Below are 16,105 nucleotides of genomic sequence, written 5' to 3'. Positions count from 1 at the left end.
AGCAAGTTCCCTTGCCGGTCTAGGAATGGTAGAACGATGGGTTCGATGACGGTTTGGATGTACCGTGCACTATTCAGTGTCCCCTCGACGATCACCAGTGGTGTACGGCCAGTGTAGGAGATCGCTCCCCACACCATGATGCCGGGTGTTGACCCTGAGTGCCTCGGTCGTATGCAGTCCTGATTGTGGCGCTCACCTGCACGGCGCCAAACACGCATACGACCATCATTGGCACCAAGGCAGAAGCGACTCTCATCGCTGAAGACGACACGTCTCCATTCGTCCCTCCATTCACGCCTGTCGCGACACCACTGGAGGCGGGCTGCACGATGTTGGGGCGTGAGCGGAAGACGGCCTAACGGTGTGCGGGACCGTAGCTCAGCTTCATGGAGACGGTTGCGAATGGTCCTCGCCGATACCCCAGGAGCAACAGTGTCCCTAATTTGCTGGGAAGTGGCGGTGCGGTCCCCTACGGCACTGCGTAGGATCCTACGGTCTTGGCGTGCATCCGTGCGTCGCTGCGGTCCGGTCCCAGGTCGACGGGCACTTGCACCTTCCGCCGACCACTGGCGACAACATCGATGTACTGTGGAGACCTCACGCCCCACGTGTTGAGCAATTCGGCGGTACGTCCACCCGACCTCCCGCATGCCCACTATACGCCCTCGCTCAAAGTCCGTCAACTGCACATACGGTTCACGTCCACGCTGTCGCGGCATGCTACCAGTGTTAAAGATTGCGATGGAGCTCCGTATGCCACGGCAAACTGGTTGACACTGACGGCGGCGGTGCAAAAATGCTGCGCAGCTAGCGCCATTCGACGGCCAACACCGCGGTTCCTGGTGTGTCCGCTGTGCCGTGCGTGTGATCATTGCTTGTACAGCCCTCTCGCAGTGTCCGGAGCAAGTATGGTGGGTCTGACACACCGGTGTCAATGTGTTCTTTTTTCCATTTCCAGGAGTGTAGTTTGGTTATTTGTGTTCTTCACTATATTCCCATGGTTTACTATCGGATCCTTTGCATACATACCGATAATCTTTCAATGAATACTTTCTGATCATAAGTATCCAGACAGCTATTAGCAGACATTAATATGGGGTTTGTCTACCCTGCGCCTTAATGACAGCTTGACCGCTGCAGGAGACACCTTCAGTGTGGTGTCTGAAAATCTTCTTTGTAAAGCACTGAAACTAGACAAGGTAGTGGTGTTAGACACTTGTGTCTGGAGCCAAGTCAGCGTTCTAACGTACCCCAAAGATGTTCGATTTGGTTCAGGTTGAGGCTCTTGGCAGGGCAGCCCATTTCAGGAATGATATTGTCCACAAGCCACTGCCTCGCAGATGCTGCTTTATGACAGGTTGCATTGTCATGCTGCCATAAACAGTCATCGTCTCCGAACTGTTGCTCTATCGTACGCAGTACATAATGTTGTAAAATGTGTTCGTATCGTTCCGCATGTACCGTTTTCGTAAGTGCAATAAGAGGACCAGACCTAACCACGAAAAACACCTCCTTATCATAATATGACCTTCTCCCTAGTTCAATGTTGGCTCTACACATGATGGCAGGCAAATTTCTCCAAGCAAATTTCTCCCGTACCCTTCCATGAGATTGCCACAGCGTATAGTGTGGTTCAGTATTCCAAATGACTTGTTTTCTGTCATCCAACGTCAAGCGTCGTCTCTCTTTATACCACCTCAAGCTTAGCTTACCACTCTACCACAGAAATGTGTGGCTTATGAGGTACTGCTGCACTGCTGGAAGCAATCCTTTTCACCTCCGACGCGCACTCATTACGCTAGATTTCTGTCAGCACTCTGGAATTCACAAGGGATCCTTTCCGCTTATTTCATCTGGTTTTCTACAGTGACACTTCGCGATGCTCGACGGCTCCTGTCTCTCAGTATATGAGGTCTGCCTGCTTTTGATTTAGCTGTAGTTGTTCCTTGGTGTTTCATTTGATAACAACGTAACGAACAGTCAGCTTTGGCAGCTTTAGAAGGGTTGAAGTGTCTTTGATGGATTTGTTACTCAGACATTCTATGACTGGTCCACATTCGAAGCCACTAAGCTGTCCTGGTCCATTCTGCTGTTACTGCATCTCCACTGACAAAACACTGACACCGATATTGAAAATCACAATTTCAGTATGGGCTTGAGACGAAGCAGGCTAAGGAAGCTAATGCTATTCCTGCACACCATCTGATGTTGGTGATAGGTGGTACTCATTGGACGAACTGTCCTCAGTTTGGAGTAGCTCAAGTTGTTGCCTGTTCTTCGTAATTCAATGAAGTCATTTATTACACATTTCAATTCAGAATTTGTTGAAGTTATGTTGGCGAGAAAATTCATACACTTTGTTTCTTTTATTTTAAGTAACAATGCTGTAATAGTTTCTAGGTCTATTACATGTTGGCGCTCGTCTTTATATGCCAATGACCGAAAACGCCAATACAAGGGACCAAAAGACGAGACACCAACAAGTATTCACGAAACTTTGAACAATTTTATATGACTGGGAGTGGTAGTATATTTCTTTAATCTAGAGGCCGGATGTGGGGGATGATATGAGGGCAGTAGTACTGCTTCTGAGCAACCTGTGTTGATCTGGTGTCAGTACTGATATCGAGATCAATATGGTCACTTAAGAGGAGTCTTGGGTGAACAGGTTATCTAACGAATCGAAGAGCGCAAGGCCCACATTTACGCTAGAAATGGACTTGTTACGACGTTTTTCTACAAGTAAAGCCACAGTCTAAAGTGCGCGTCATTTATGTTGGCGGCCGAGTTTAGGTTCGTTCTGCGCATATGACGTCGCAAAACACAGTCAGCCAATGAACAGAGAACGACGTTGCCAGATCTCGATAGCAGTCCAGAGCACGGACGAGTGTCTTCAGTTTTAGAAACTTTCAGTCATAAATAAAGTAATAGAACAAAAGCAATGTCTTGATAGCAGACTTCCTTTTATAGAAAGTTTGGAAAAAGCATTCTTTATACCAATTGCTTCATATTCTATTAATTAATTAAACCAAACAAGCAATAACACTGCTAATTCAGGCGATAGCAAGGAAAGGTGTTTGTATCAATCTCACGAACCGCTTTTTCGCAATAAAGAACAGCAGTAATTGTTTATTTCCCATTGTACTTCGACGAAGTGTGAGTAATTCATAGTCATACCAACAGTGTTTGTCAGTATTTTGCGTGACGTGTTAGACGCCTCTGGCATTGTGGCATCAGACGCGTTGCGATGCGTAACGGTCAAGGTGTTGGGCTTCTACGCGAAGGGTTATGAGTTCAAACCTTGTGCAGTGCTTAGAATTTTCATTCTTTAAAAACAATATCGAAGTGCCTTTCTTCATGAATTATATTCGTTTGAATGCAATTTTTTGAAATTTCTAGTGCTTTGTCTCTTCATTAACCCTTTCGCTACTGCAGACACGTGCTCTCCGCATTCCGCGCTGTGCGTGATTTTGTCATCACTGCACTGCTCGCCTGTGCAGACACATGATGTTCTCACTGCTTTGACACACTTATCATTCGATTTCACAAAAACTACTTATCCCAAAAATTTTATTTTTACAGGTCTTCTTGACTGATACCTTTCCCCCATAAATGACTTAATTTTGTTTCGATGTTCAACGCAGTTATTATGTAGCATTAAATGTAGTAAACCACTGCACGAAATTTTGAAGAGTTTGCAGAGGTATAAGTCCATAGCGTATACTTTCCGTATGGCCGATTTTAGTTGCCACAATGTTGAGAATGAAATGTGGACAAGATACCTAAATTTCATATAAAATTTACTGTATAACAATATCTCATTTAATTTAAGTACCACATAGGTGTCGTATGTAATATTGATCAATATTCCGTCATTCGCGACTGTAATAAAAGTTTTATTTACACCGGACGCGTTTGGCTTTATTTTAAAGCACTTCAATCAATGAAAGGTATGGCACATACACAATGGTACTCATGTTCTCTTTCTTGTTTTTGTTCCACAGTCGCAGTTTTACCAATGGTACTGAAATATATTCCTCTTCTGCAGCTGTAATAAGCGACTTATTTAGACCAGACGCGTTTCTCTCTTTTGAAGCATCTTCAGTGGACAGTATTTTGTCTCCTCCACTGCCACGTCACCTTTCGTAGTTTTGTGCTGCGGTAACACAATATTCAACGTTTTTGTTGGCTGATCAGTGTTTTAGCAAATACATGATGTTTGTGTGTGCCACACAGAAAAATTATATTTGACATAGCTCAGGGCACTTCACTGATAGACGGGATATTCAAGTCCTAATGTTTTTGTAAGTCCACAGTTTTGTTTAATGTATTTTGTCTACTTCCTTTTGATTGATTGAAGTGCTTTAAAATAAAGCCAAACGCGCTCAGTGTGAATAAAACTTTTGTTACAGTCGCGAAAGACAGAATATTTCTCAATATTACATATGACACCTATGTGGTACTTAAAGTAAATGAGATATTGTTATACAGTAAATTTTATATGAAATTTAGGTATCTTGTCCACATTTCATTCTCAACATTGTGGGAACTAAAATCGATCATACGGAAAGTATACTCTATGGACTTTTACCTCTGCAAACTCTTCAAAATTTCGTGCAATGGTGAATAATAACATCGAAACAAAATTAAGTCATTTGTGGGGGGAAGGTATCCGTCAAGAAGATGTGCAAAAATCTGATTTTTGGGCCAAATAGTTTTTGTGGGATCGAATGATAAGAGTGTCAAAGCAGTCGGAACACGATGTGTCTGTACAGGCGAGCAGTGCAGTGACAAAATCGCGCTGTGCAGGGAGCACGTCTTTGTACCAGCGAAAGGGTTAATGCCGCCGTGGTGGCTTTACTTCACGAACTGCGCGCTCCCCCCTAAACGTAAGCTTGCGAACTATGCTATACTATGGCGCTGCTTCTATTGGCGCGTGCGTCGTGTGCAACTGGCAACGCAGCAATCTCCCGCGTCTGGGCGGGCATGCGCGAGCCGCCAAGATAAAAGAATTGAACAATAGTAGGATCTCAGTATGAACTACCTAGGTACTACTCATGACCTCCCTTGACAGCTTGGCTTCTGCCCGTACCTGTCTCCAACTTTCTGAACTCCACGGAACCTACAATGCATATCTCGGTGGACAAGTAAGGGCGCGAAAGACAGTTCGGGATACAAATAACGGCAGCACTGAATCTCTGAAGATGGGTAGTGAGTCGCGCGTGGATTGCTTCGCTATGAACAGTACTGTACTATACTACTGCCCATTAAAATTGCTACACCAAGAAGAAATGCAAATGATAAACGAGAATTCATTGGATAAATATATTATACTATAACTGACATGTGATTACAAAAATTTGGGTGCATAGATCCTGAGAAATCAGTACCCAGAACAACCACCTCTGGCCGTAATAACGGCCTTGATAGGCCTCGGCATTGAGTCAAACACAGCTCGGATGGCGTGTACAGGTACAGCTGCCCATGTAGCTTCAACACGATACCACAGTCCATCAGGAGTAGTGACTGGCGTATTGTGACGAGCTAGTTGCTCGGCCACCATTGACCAGACGTTTTCAGTTGGTGAGAGATCTGGAGAATGTGGTAGCCAGGGCAGCAGTCGAACATTTTCTGTATCCAGAAAGGCCCGTACAGGACCTTTGGTCGTGCATTATCCTGCTGAAATGTAGGGTTTGCAGGAATCGAATGAAGGGTAGAGCCACAGTCGTAACACATCATTAACGTCCACTGTTCAAAGTGCCGTCGATGCGAACAAGAGGTGACCGAAACGTGTAACCAATGGCACCCCTTACTATCACGCCAGGTGATACGCCAGTATGGCGATGACGAATACACGATTCCAATGTGTGTTCACCGCGATGTCGCCAAACACGGATGCGACCATCATGACGCTGTAAACAGAACCTAGATTCATCCGAAAAAATGACATTTTGCCATTCGTGCACCCAGGTTCGTCGTTGAGTACATCATCGCAGGCGCTCCTATCTGTGATGCAGCGTCAAGGGTAACCGCAGCCATGGTCTCCGATCTGATAGTCCATGCTGCTGCAAACGTCGTCAGACTGTTCGTGCACATGTTTGTTGTCTTGCAAACGTCCCCATCCGTTGACTCAGGGAACGAGACGTGGCTGCACGATCCGTTACAGCCATGCGAATAAGATGCCTGTCATCTCGACTGCTACTGATAGAGGCCTTTGGGATCCAGCACGGCGTTCCGTATTATCTTCCTGAACCAAGCGATTCCATATTCTGCTAACAGTCATTGGATCTCGACCAACGCGAGTATCAATGTCGCGATACGATAAACCGCAATCGCGATAGGCTACAATCCGACCTTTATCAAAGTCGGAAATGTGATGATACACATTTCTCCTCCTTACACGAGACATCGCAACAACGTTTCACCAGGCATCGCCGGTCAACTGCTGTTTGTGTATGAGAAATCGGTTGGTAACTTTCCTCATGTCAGCACATTGTAGGTGTCGCCACCGGTGGCAACCTTGTGTGAATGCTCTGAAAAGCTAATCATTTGCATATCACAGCATCTTGTTCCTGTCGGTTAAATTTCGCGTCTGTAGCACGTCATCTTCGTGGTGTAGCAATTTTAATGGGCAGTAGTGTAGTTGAAGGCGACTATGTGTGTTGCATTTCAGCTAGCGAAAGCAGTGGCACAGTGGCTACAACAATTGACTCGCATTCAGGACGAGTACAGTTTAAATTCCCGGCCACGCCAGCCAGATGTCGGCTTCCAGTGGTTTCCCTGAATCGATTAGGGCACTGATCCTCTAAGGACACTCGGTAGTTCCTTGGAAAAGGACACGGCTGATTCTCCTTGGCATCCTGTCTCCACACCTCCTTACGAGCTTTTAGTTCGCCTCTGTAATGATCTCGTCGTCAACTGGATGTCAGTCCCAGTTCTCCTCCTTTTCTCGTCCTAGTCCACACAGTGTTTTAATATATCGGCATAGTTACCAGTTTTGATCAGTAAGGAGTACTGAAATACCGACGAAGGACAAGTGCACTAGTAGCTACTACTAGGAGTATACAACACGGACAGGTTCCTTACATAAAGAGGCCCAGTACCGATGTACGGTAGTGTTGGTGGAGGTGCCGCCGTTACGCAATGCGCAGTGGCCGGCCGGCCACGCGACCGCCCCGTCCCGTCACGTGTGACCGTCTGCGTGTGTTGTAGTGGGGGCTGGCCTGCAGTCTACATCCGTGGCTGTTGGACGCGGCGGCGCTGAGTCGGCGGGGCGGACTCGCTCGGAAGGCGGCAGCGGCGGCACAACTGGGCAGATGGCAGCGGGCGCCGACAGCAGCAGCAAGAGGACCGCCGGCGCGGCGCCGGAGGGCGGCTGGGGGTGGGCCGTCGCCGCCGGGCTCGCCGCCACGCTCGTGAGTACCTCCACTTACCACTCCGAGTACATCATGGATTCCAGCAGGGTTTTTATAGATATATATGGTCAATATTCAGGGATACTACGGGAATGATCATTAGAAATAAAAAAAATAAGCATGGGCTCTAAAACGCATTCCTTAAGATCTATGAGCAATTCTCGATCTTCGATTCTGCGAAGCAATTCTAGCCGGCCGCTGTGGACGAGCGGTTCTAGGCGCTTCAGTCCGGAACCACGCGGCTGCTACGGTCGCAGGTTCGAATCCTGCCTCGGGCATGGATGTGTGTCATGTCCTCAGGTTAGTTAGGTTTACGTAGTTCTAAGTCTAGGGGAATGATGACCTCAGATGTTAAGTCCCATAGTGCTTAGAGCCATTTGAAGCAATTTTCTTATACTGTGTGCTCTTTGCTTTCATATTTTGGTAAGTTGTAGTACGGACAAATACAAGAAAATAATGTCCACTAAACATGTGCTCTAAAATGCATACCTTAAAAGTTATACGCGCTTGTCCATTAGAAGAGTTGTGTTTCAAAGTAGCGAAGATGAACAAGTGGTCACAGCTCTTAAGGAATGCATTGTAGAACAAAAGAGCTTGCAGTAGAAGAGATTTGTCAAACGTTTTTTTATTCCAGTCTTTGATCACAATATGAATTCTTTAGACGATGACCACGGTTTCAGTCCGTAATGACCATCCTAAGATCTTTTTTACACCATGTGTAAAAAAGTTATGAGGATTGTCATTACGGAATGAAACCGGTCATCGTCTAAAGAATTCATATTGTGATCAAAGACTGGAATAAAAAACCTTTGACAGTATTGGATCACTGTTTGTATACGCGACTATGTCGCAGTTGATGAAGAGATTTGTTTCACAGTATCGATCAAGAAATATTCTCCGGGTTGTCTTAACAGATGTCCTACTATCCTGTCCCTTTTTCTTGTCTTCTTGTCAGCGTTTTTTCGTATATTCCTTTCCTTGCCGATTCTCCGGAGAACTTCCTCATTCCTTACCTTATCAGTCCACCCAGTTTTCAACAATATTTTCTAGCACCACGTCTCAAATGTTTCTATTCTCTTCTGTTCCTGTTTTGCCGTAGTCCATGATTCACAGCCATACAATGCTGTGCTTCGAAACGAACATTCTTGGAAATTTCTTCCTCAAATTACGGTCTCTGTTTGATACTAGCAGACTTGTCTTGTCCAGTAATGTCCATTTTGACAGTGATAGTCTACTTATTGCGTCCTCCTTGCTCCGTCCTTCGTGGAATATTTTGCTGCATAGGTTGCAAAATTCCTTAACTTCATCTGCTTCGCGTTCACCAGTCCTGATGTTAAGTTTCTTGCTGTTCTCATTTCTGCTACTACTCATTACTTTCGTCTTTCTTATGTTTACCCTCAATCCATATTCTGTACTCATTAGACTGTTCATTCCATTCAGTAAATTCTCCAATTCTTCTTCACATTAACCTAGGAAAAGCAATGTCACCAGCGAATCTTATCATTGATACCGTTTCACCTTGAATTTTAGTTCCACTCTGGTATCTTTCTCTTATTTCCGTCATTGCTTCTTCGATGTACAGATCGAATAGTAGGGTCAAAAGACTACATCCCTGTCTTACACCCCTTTCAATCCGTGCACTTCGTTCTGGGTCATCCTGTCACATTATTCCCTCTTGGCTCTCTACATATTGCGTATTACCCATCTTTCCCTATAGCTTACGCCTAAATATTACAAGCCTCAGATAATATATCATCAGCGGTCGATATTTTTTTGTGGTCTCATTTTTTTGTGGACTCTCCAACATATTGCGTATTACCCGTCTTTCCCTATAGCTTACGCCTAAATGTTACAAGCCTCAGATAATATATCATCACTGGTTGATATTTTTTTGTGGTCTCTCCAAGCTATTTCATTGTGTAAAGCCTGTTACTCTCTTGGAAAACGTCAAGTTTTGCGGAACTGGTGGCTCTGCACACAGCTGGTTTAAATTACTGCTGTGGTCGCAGGTTCGAATCCTGCCTCGGGCTTGGATGTGTGTGATGTCCTTAGGTTATTTAGGTTTAAGTGGTTCTAACTTCTAGGGGGCTGATGACCTCAGATGTTAAGTCCCATAGTGCTCAGAGCCATTTGAACCTTTTTTTTTTGTTTAAATTAAACGTAACAAATAGAATGCAAAATGTTAGACTGAATAATCCAACCGAGTTTGGAAGGGAAGAAAATTGTAGTGCCTGGGGACAAACCAGAAAGGGAATCCAACAGCGTTCAATTTTTGGTCCATTCCTTTTCCTTATATATGCGAATGACCGCCCACTTTAACATTCAACAACCAGAGATAGTATTTTTTCGCTTACGACACTAGTGTTATAATAAATCCCACCAGAGTCAACAGAACAAATAGCAAACGATGTTTCACAAAGATTTATTGTTTCTAAGAATATGGACTCCCCCTAAACTTAAAAAAAGCGCTATATTCATTTCTGTACAACAGACAGACTCGTAACAACAATTGATGTAACGTATTAGCAGTAGTCTGTAAAAAAGCTAGAATGAATTACTAAGTGGTTCTAAGAAAATGGGCTCTCCCTAAACCTAAAACAAGCGCTATTTTCATTTCTGTACAACGGACAGACTCGTAACAACAATTGATGTAGTGTACGAGCAGGAGTCTACAAGAAGGCTAGAATCCTCCAAATTTTTTGCTGTACGTATTGATCAAAACTTAAACTGGAGTAGGTACTTCTTCAAGAAGCTAGGCATTGTAACTGCGCCGTCACAATACATATATTCGTTACTGAAATTGGCCATAAATAACCCATCGCAATTTGAGACGAACATTGATGTCCATACCTACAACACTAGAGCGAAAATGACCTTAATTACCCACAATTAAAGCCGTCTGTTATTCAAGAAGGAGGTCAACATGCAGCAAAAAATATTTTTGTCATTTGCCCAATAAGATGAAATGACTGACAACTAGCAAAACAAGTTTTAAATACAAATCATTTCTAGTGGACAACTCCTTCTGTTTCACTGAAAAATTTCTACTTAGAAACTGATAGCAATTTTTTTTAAAAAAAGAACTATTGGTAGGACTAAAAAAAGTTTTCATTAATGTTAACACCAATCTCAGCCGGAAGCAAAATTAGTTCCTTTTTCAGTAAGAAAGATGTATGGTAAAATCGTGTAATAGGTAAGATGAAAAAACTAAAACGTGAAAATGAGCACATTCTTACTTAATCAGGTTGCGTTTTCTCTTTTGTATAAATTAGGGTGCCCTGGCATTTAGACAGGCGAGCAAGCTATACAGAACAGTTTTAAATGGTGGAGATATTTTTAAAACACTTGTTTAAATTAGAAATGAGTACTCTGTAGAAATAATGTTTATAATGTTCGATCAGCATAGTTCATTAATTAATTCATAACAGCTACATTAAAAGTGGAAACTCGATCAACAGGTACCTAATTCTCAACTTTCAACTTTATTTAACTGTCGCGATTATCTCCTCTTGAAATCAAGCATTATACTTCGTTTAAGAATTCTACGTTATTTGTTCAAATCAGAGTAGTACATATTTTACTTAGTGCAACTTTTTACTTAATTTCGTTTAGCAGCGAGTTTATCAAATAATCAATTATCTTTTTCAGTTGGACTTGAACGCTTGCTGTAGAGAGATGAATGAGAGCAGCAGACCAACTACTTCATTGCATAATGTCTCTGCCTATTATTTTCGCTATCTCTATTACAGAATGATTGCTTTACACGAATATTGTTTCTTACATTCATACTGATGTGCATACTTCCGCATGTAGGTAAATCTTGATTTTCAATTCTTTGTGGTCGTAGGATAGTTCACGGCTACAAAATAGGTTCCGGATGCACACAAATGGTTTAGGCGAGTGCGTACTAAAATCTCTTTCCTCTGTGTTGTGTGATTTAAACCAATCCACTAAGACATACGAAAAATTTAAGAAAATGCGTTTGATACCAAATCTGGTAGCCTCTTATTAGAGTTCAACATGCTTCGTATGAATGAGTACCTATGTCAGGTAATAAAAACCCACTCATTTATCCTCCACCACAAACAAAGGTTGGACCAGACACTAAACCAGAAACTAACGCACTGTGTTCGGGCAGAGACTGATAGATAACGTAAACAAACATGGTAGGTGATAGACGTGTACTTAAATTATTTGTCTTGTACGACTGCCATCCACTTTATTTATTTAACTCTCCCATTGCTGCGCGCTTCAATCACGTCTTTCTGATCATATGGCAATTTTATTGCTTGCATGTGAAAAAAAAAGTTGAAATAATATCACGTTAATCAGTTGATAATTTAAGGAAGCTACACTGATCAGCTAGCCCAGTGTGACCACCTACCTAATAACCAATATGTCACCTGTGGCACAAAAACAGAGCCGACGCGTAATGGAATGGAAGATATGAGACCTTGGTAAATCACTGGAGGGAGTTGGCACCACATCTGCACACGCAATTCTCGTAAATTTCGGGCAGGAGGCAATGAGCTCTGACGCTACGTTCAGTCACATCCCAGATGTTTCCGATCGGCTTCAGATCTGGCGAGTTGGGGGAGGGGGGTCACCACATCAATTGGGGCTCGCCACTATATTCCTCAAACATCTCCATCACGCTCCTGTCCTTGTGACATGCCTCCCTTATCTTGTTGAAAAATATCACTGCTGTCAGGAAACATGACCGTCATGAAAGGGTGTTCATGGCCTGCAACCAGTGTACGACGTCCGTTACGGTGCCTTGCTCGAGCTCCGATGGACCCGTGGATGCCCACGTGGATGTTCCCCAGAGTACAGGGTGATTCAAAAAGAATACCACAACTTTAAAAATGTGTATTTAATGAAAGAAACATAATATAACCTTCTGTTATACATCATTACAAAAATTATTTAAAAAGGTTTTTTTTTCACTCAAAAACAAGTTCAGAGATGTTCAATATGGCCCCCTCCAGACACACGAGCAGTATCAACCCGATACTCCAACTCTTTCCACACTCTCTGTAGCATATCAGGCGTAACAGTTTGGATAACTGCTGTTATTTCTCGTTTCAAATCATCAATGGTGGCTGTGAGAGGTGGCCAAAACACCATATCCTTAACATACCCCCATAAGAAAAAATCGCAGGGGTAAGATCAGGGCTTCTTGGAGGCCAGTGATGAAGTGCTCTGTCACGGGCTGCCTGGCGGCCGATCCATCGCCTCGGGTAGTTGACGTTCAGGTTTCATAACTAACCTTTTTCATAGGACTCTCCATACAGTTTATTGTGGAATTTGCAGCTCTCTGCTAGCTCTGCGAGTCGATTTTCCTGGGCTGCGAACAAATGCTTGCTGGATGCGTGCTACATTTTCATCACTCGTTCTCGGCCGTCCAGAACTTTTCCCTTTGCACAAACACCCATTCTCTGTAAACTGTTTATATCAACGTTTAATACACCACCTATCAGGAGGTTTAACACCATACTTCGTTCGAAATGCACGCTGAACAACTGTCGTCGATTCACTTCTGCTGTACTCAATAACACAAATAGCTTTCTGTTGAGCGGTCGCCATCTTAGCATCAACTGACGCTGACGCCTAGTCAACAGCGCCTCAAGCGAACAAATGTACAACTAAATGAAACTTTATAGCTCCCTTAATTCGCCGACAGATAGTGCTTAGCTCTGCCTTTTGTCGTTGCAGAGTTTTAAATTCCTAAAGTTGTGGTATTCTTTTTGAATCACCCTGTATAATACGCTCGCCTCCAGCTTGTCTCCTTCCCACAGTATAGATGTCAAGGAGCTGTTCCCCTGGAAGACGACGGATTCGCGTTCTCCCATCGGCATGATGAAGAACGTATCGGGATTCCTCAGACCATGCAACGTTCTGACATTGCGCCAACGTTCAGTGCCGAAGATCACGTGAGCATTTCACTCGTAGTTGTCCATGTCGTGGTGGTAACATTGGCACATGCATGGGTCGTCGGTGGCAGTAACCCATCTTTAGGAGTGTGTCTTCAGACACACTTTTACACTGCCCAGTATTAAAGTCTGATGTTAGTTCCGCCGCAGCTCACCGCCTGCTATGTTTTACCAATCTGCCCAGCCTACGATGTCTGACATCTGTAATGAGGGGTGGCCGCGCAGCCCCATGACGTCTGGAGATGGTTTCAACTTGCTATCGCCATGTGTTGAAGACACTTACCAAAGCACTCCTCGAACAACGGCCAGATCGAGCGGTTTCCCTCTGGGCCATCATAACCTGCCCTCGGTCAAACTTAGATAGTGTGCCTTCCCCATTCTACACACAGGCAGCACTCTCACTGACTGCATGTACCGTGGGTATGTGTGACTAGCAGTCATGCCTCGCCAGGTTACGTTGCTATCGCTTGGACTGTCTTATATCGATGGTACGTCTTTGGTCACGACTTTCTGGTTAATAAGTGTATATCTTATGCAACCTTGACGTTATCACTTGTGAGAAAATAGGGAAACTGGTGGGGGGTAGGGTTGGGGAGGAGAAGAGGCGTGGCGAAGGTTGGGCAGGGGGGTGGGTTGCGAGGGAGTGCCATCCATTGTTATTGTTGTTGTTTTTGTTGTGACGTTGGATAGACCTCTACTTGCAGAGGAAATAACAAGTAATTGGTGCAACATATTAACTGAAGCCAGATTATAATCATATGTCCAACAGAGGCAATCTCCAAAATGCAGGCCAACATCACAACAATAACAGCAACAATAGTGAATGTCATTTTTTCACTCTCTCCACCTCCTCTCCCATTTGGTCCCTATCCCCACCCTCCTCACTATCAACATCCTTCCGCCCCGCCCACCACGTGACTGGTAACAGTACGAAACACCATTTATCCATGACAGGCGTAGTAGCGTCGCCTAACCAATGTGGCTGCAGTCAAAGGCGTAAACTTACTGAATGCTTGTCGTATTGTTCTTCGCAAAGTGTGACGGGTACTAATTCTTTCGCACGATCCGTCTCTTCTGACTCCGTACGTGAACGTATCGAAATCGATTGCAGAGTAGGGTCTTCAAACCGGAGCTTTGCCTTTTCGTAGACGAAGTTATTACCACTGAAAGATCTAAATAGGCGTCAGAGTGCCGCTCAGGTCTTCACTCTGGTAGCAGACTCGTCTTCTACTTACTTTCCATGGGCCGTAGAAAATATCCTCCGCAGCTTGCTGGAATATCCTTTAGAGAAGGGGCACGGTGAGGGGAAGATGTAACCACGGCCTATGATGCTAATTCTGTAGGTTAAGCAGGAGAGACGCTTTGAATTGTGAATCAGTAGGTCCGAAGTGCTGGGTGACTTCAGATTCTTACCTCTAACGCGTTCGAAGCCGCTTTCCGTGAAAGGCAAAGATTAGAGTCACGAACAAGTACACAGGAATTTCCGCTGTGACAGGTTTCTGCTTTACATAGCTTATATAAAAGCCATCACACAACATTGTGTTTCTCTCGCAGGTGCTGAAACAGGAAAAAAGGGTAAGTGTAAACGGAGGAAAGACGACTGAGAACATGTATTCATGGTACTTTACCAATATTTCGATAACACAACTGGCATTTTATATTAGTGACTGCATATTAGCACGCAGCAGTCTAGGTTGTAGTAGACGGTCAGGCGGAAAATGATATTTACTGAACATTTTTATAGAGACAGTAATTTCCAGAACGTATGCTTTACCCTACAGGGGACTGTGCGCTGATTTGGAACTTCTTGACAAATTAAAACTGTGTATTAAAACTGTGTGCCGGCTCGGCACTTAACACGGAACCTGACTTTCCGTGGCCAACGCCCTTACTGACTGAGCTATCTAGGATCTAGCCACAGCCCTCCCGCACAGTCGCACTTCACTTTGCATACCTCTCACAAGCTCTCCCGCCTACCCTGCTGGACTACCATTACTGGAAGAAAGTATAATGCGGAGAAGATAGCTTATGTCTGCAACCTAGCGGACTCTTTGCGGGACGAATGTCCTACTATGCATCGGAGTATTAGTAGTTTTGAAACTTCTTGGCAGATTAAAACTATGTCGGTCTGCGAATCGAATCCGAAAGTTTCAGTGACAGAGATGTTTCGACTTTGTTCAACACTGCCCATACACAAATAGGGAATCACAAAATTTGCGCCGGCCGGAGTGGCCGTGCGGTTCTAAGCGCTGCAGTCTGGAACCGAACAGCCACTACGGTCACAGGTTCAAATCCTGCCTCGGGCATGGATGTGTGTGATGTTCTTAGGTTAGTCAGGTTTAATTAGTTCTAAGTTCTAGGCGACTGATGACCTCAGAAGTTAAGTCGCATAGTGCTCAGAACCATTTGAACCAACAAAATTTGCTATAATACATTATTATGATAGTCTGTAGGCTACATGTAATCCCCATCCATTTCTAACAAACCTCGTTAGTAAATCATAAATTTTCATTTCTCTTAACGATATGGAGAACGTCATTTTTCATTTCGAAAAAACTTTAGGAAACTTGAATCCAAATTTCGTCCTAAGAGCTACTACCTTCGAGTATTGGCGGCAAATATCGCACTGCCTAACTCCAGACATTCGTCACATTAAACTTGTGTCTAACCCCATCAGACGAGGGGATCCCCATCGGAAGTGTCACCGCCCTGACTCCATTAAACAGTGTGAAGTGATACGGAATTTAATCGAGAACA

The 16,105-nt window shown here is 44.1% G+C and overlaps 1 protein-coding gene across 1 annotated transcript in view; it reads left to right on the top strand.

Annotated features, from left to right (window-relative positions):
* LOC126475430 (uncharacterized) overlaps positions 1–16,105 on the top strand; it is a 122,924-nt gene that overhangs the window by 28,840 nt on the left and 77,979 nt on the right. Inside the window, exon 2 of the mRNA XM_050103280.1 lies at positions 7,213–7,415. Coding sequence (XP_049959237.1) covers positions 7,317–7,415 — 99 coding nt within the window. The 5' untranslated portion in view covers positions 7,213–7,316. The remainder of the gene's footprint in view (positions 1–7,212; positions 7,416–16,105) is intronic.

This window comes from Schistocerca serialis, chromosome 4 (genome assembly GCF_023864345.2).
Source record: "Schistocerca serialis cubense isolate TAMUIC-IGC-003099 chromosome 4, iqSchSeri2.2, whole genome shotgun sequence".
Taxonomy (NCBI): Eukaryota; Metazoa; Arthropoda; class Insecta; order Orthoptera; family Acrididae; genus Schistocerca; species Schistocerca serialis.
Note: the sequence above shows the minus strand (reverse complement) of the source record. Positions and strands in the feature narration are given on the sequence as shown.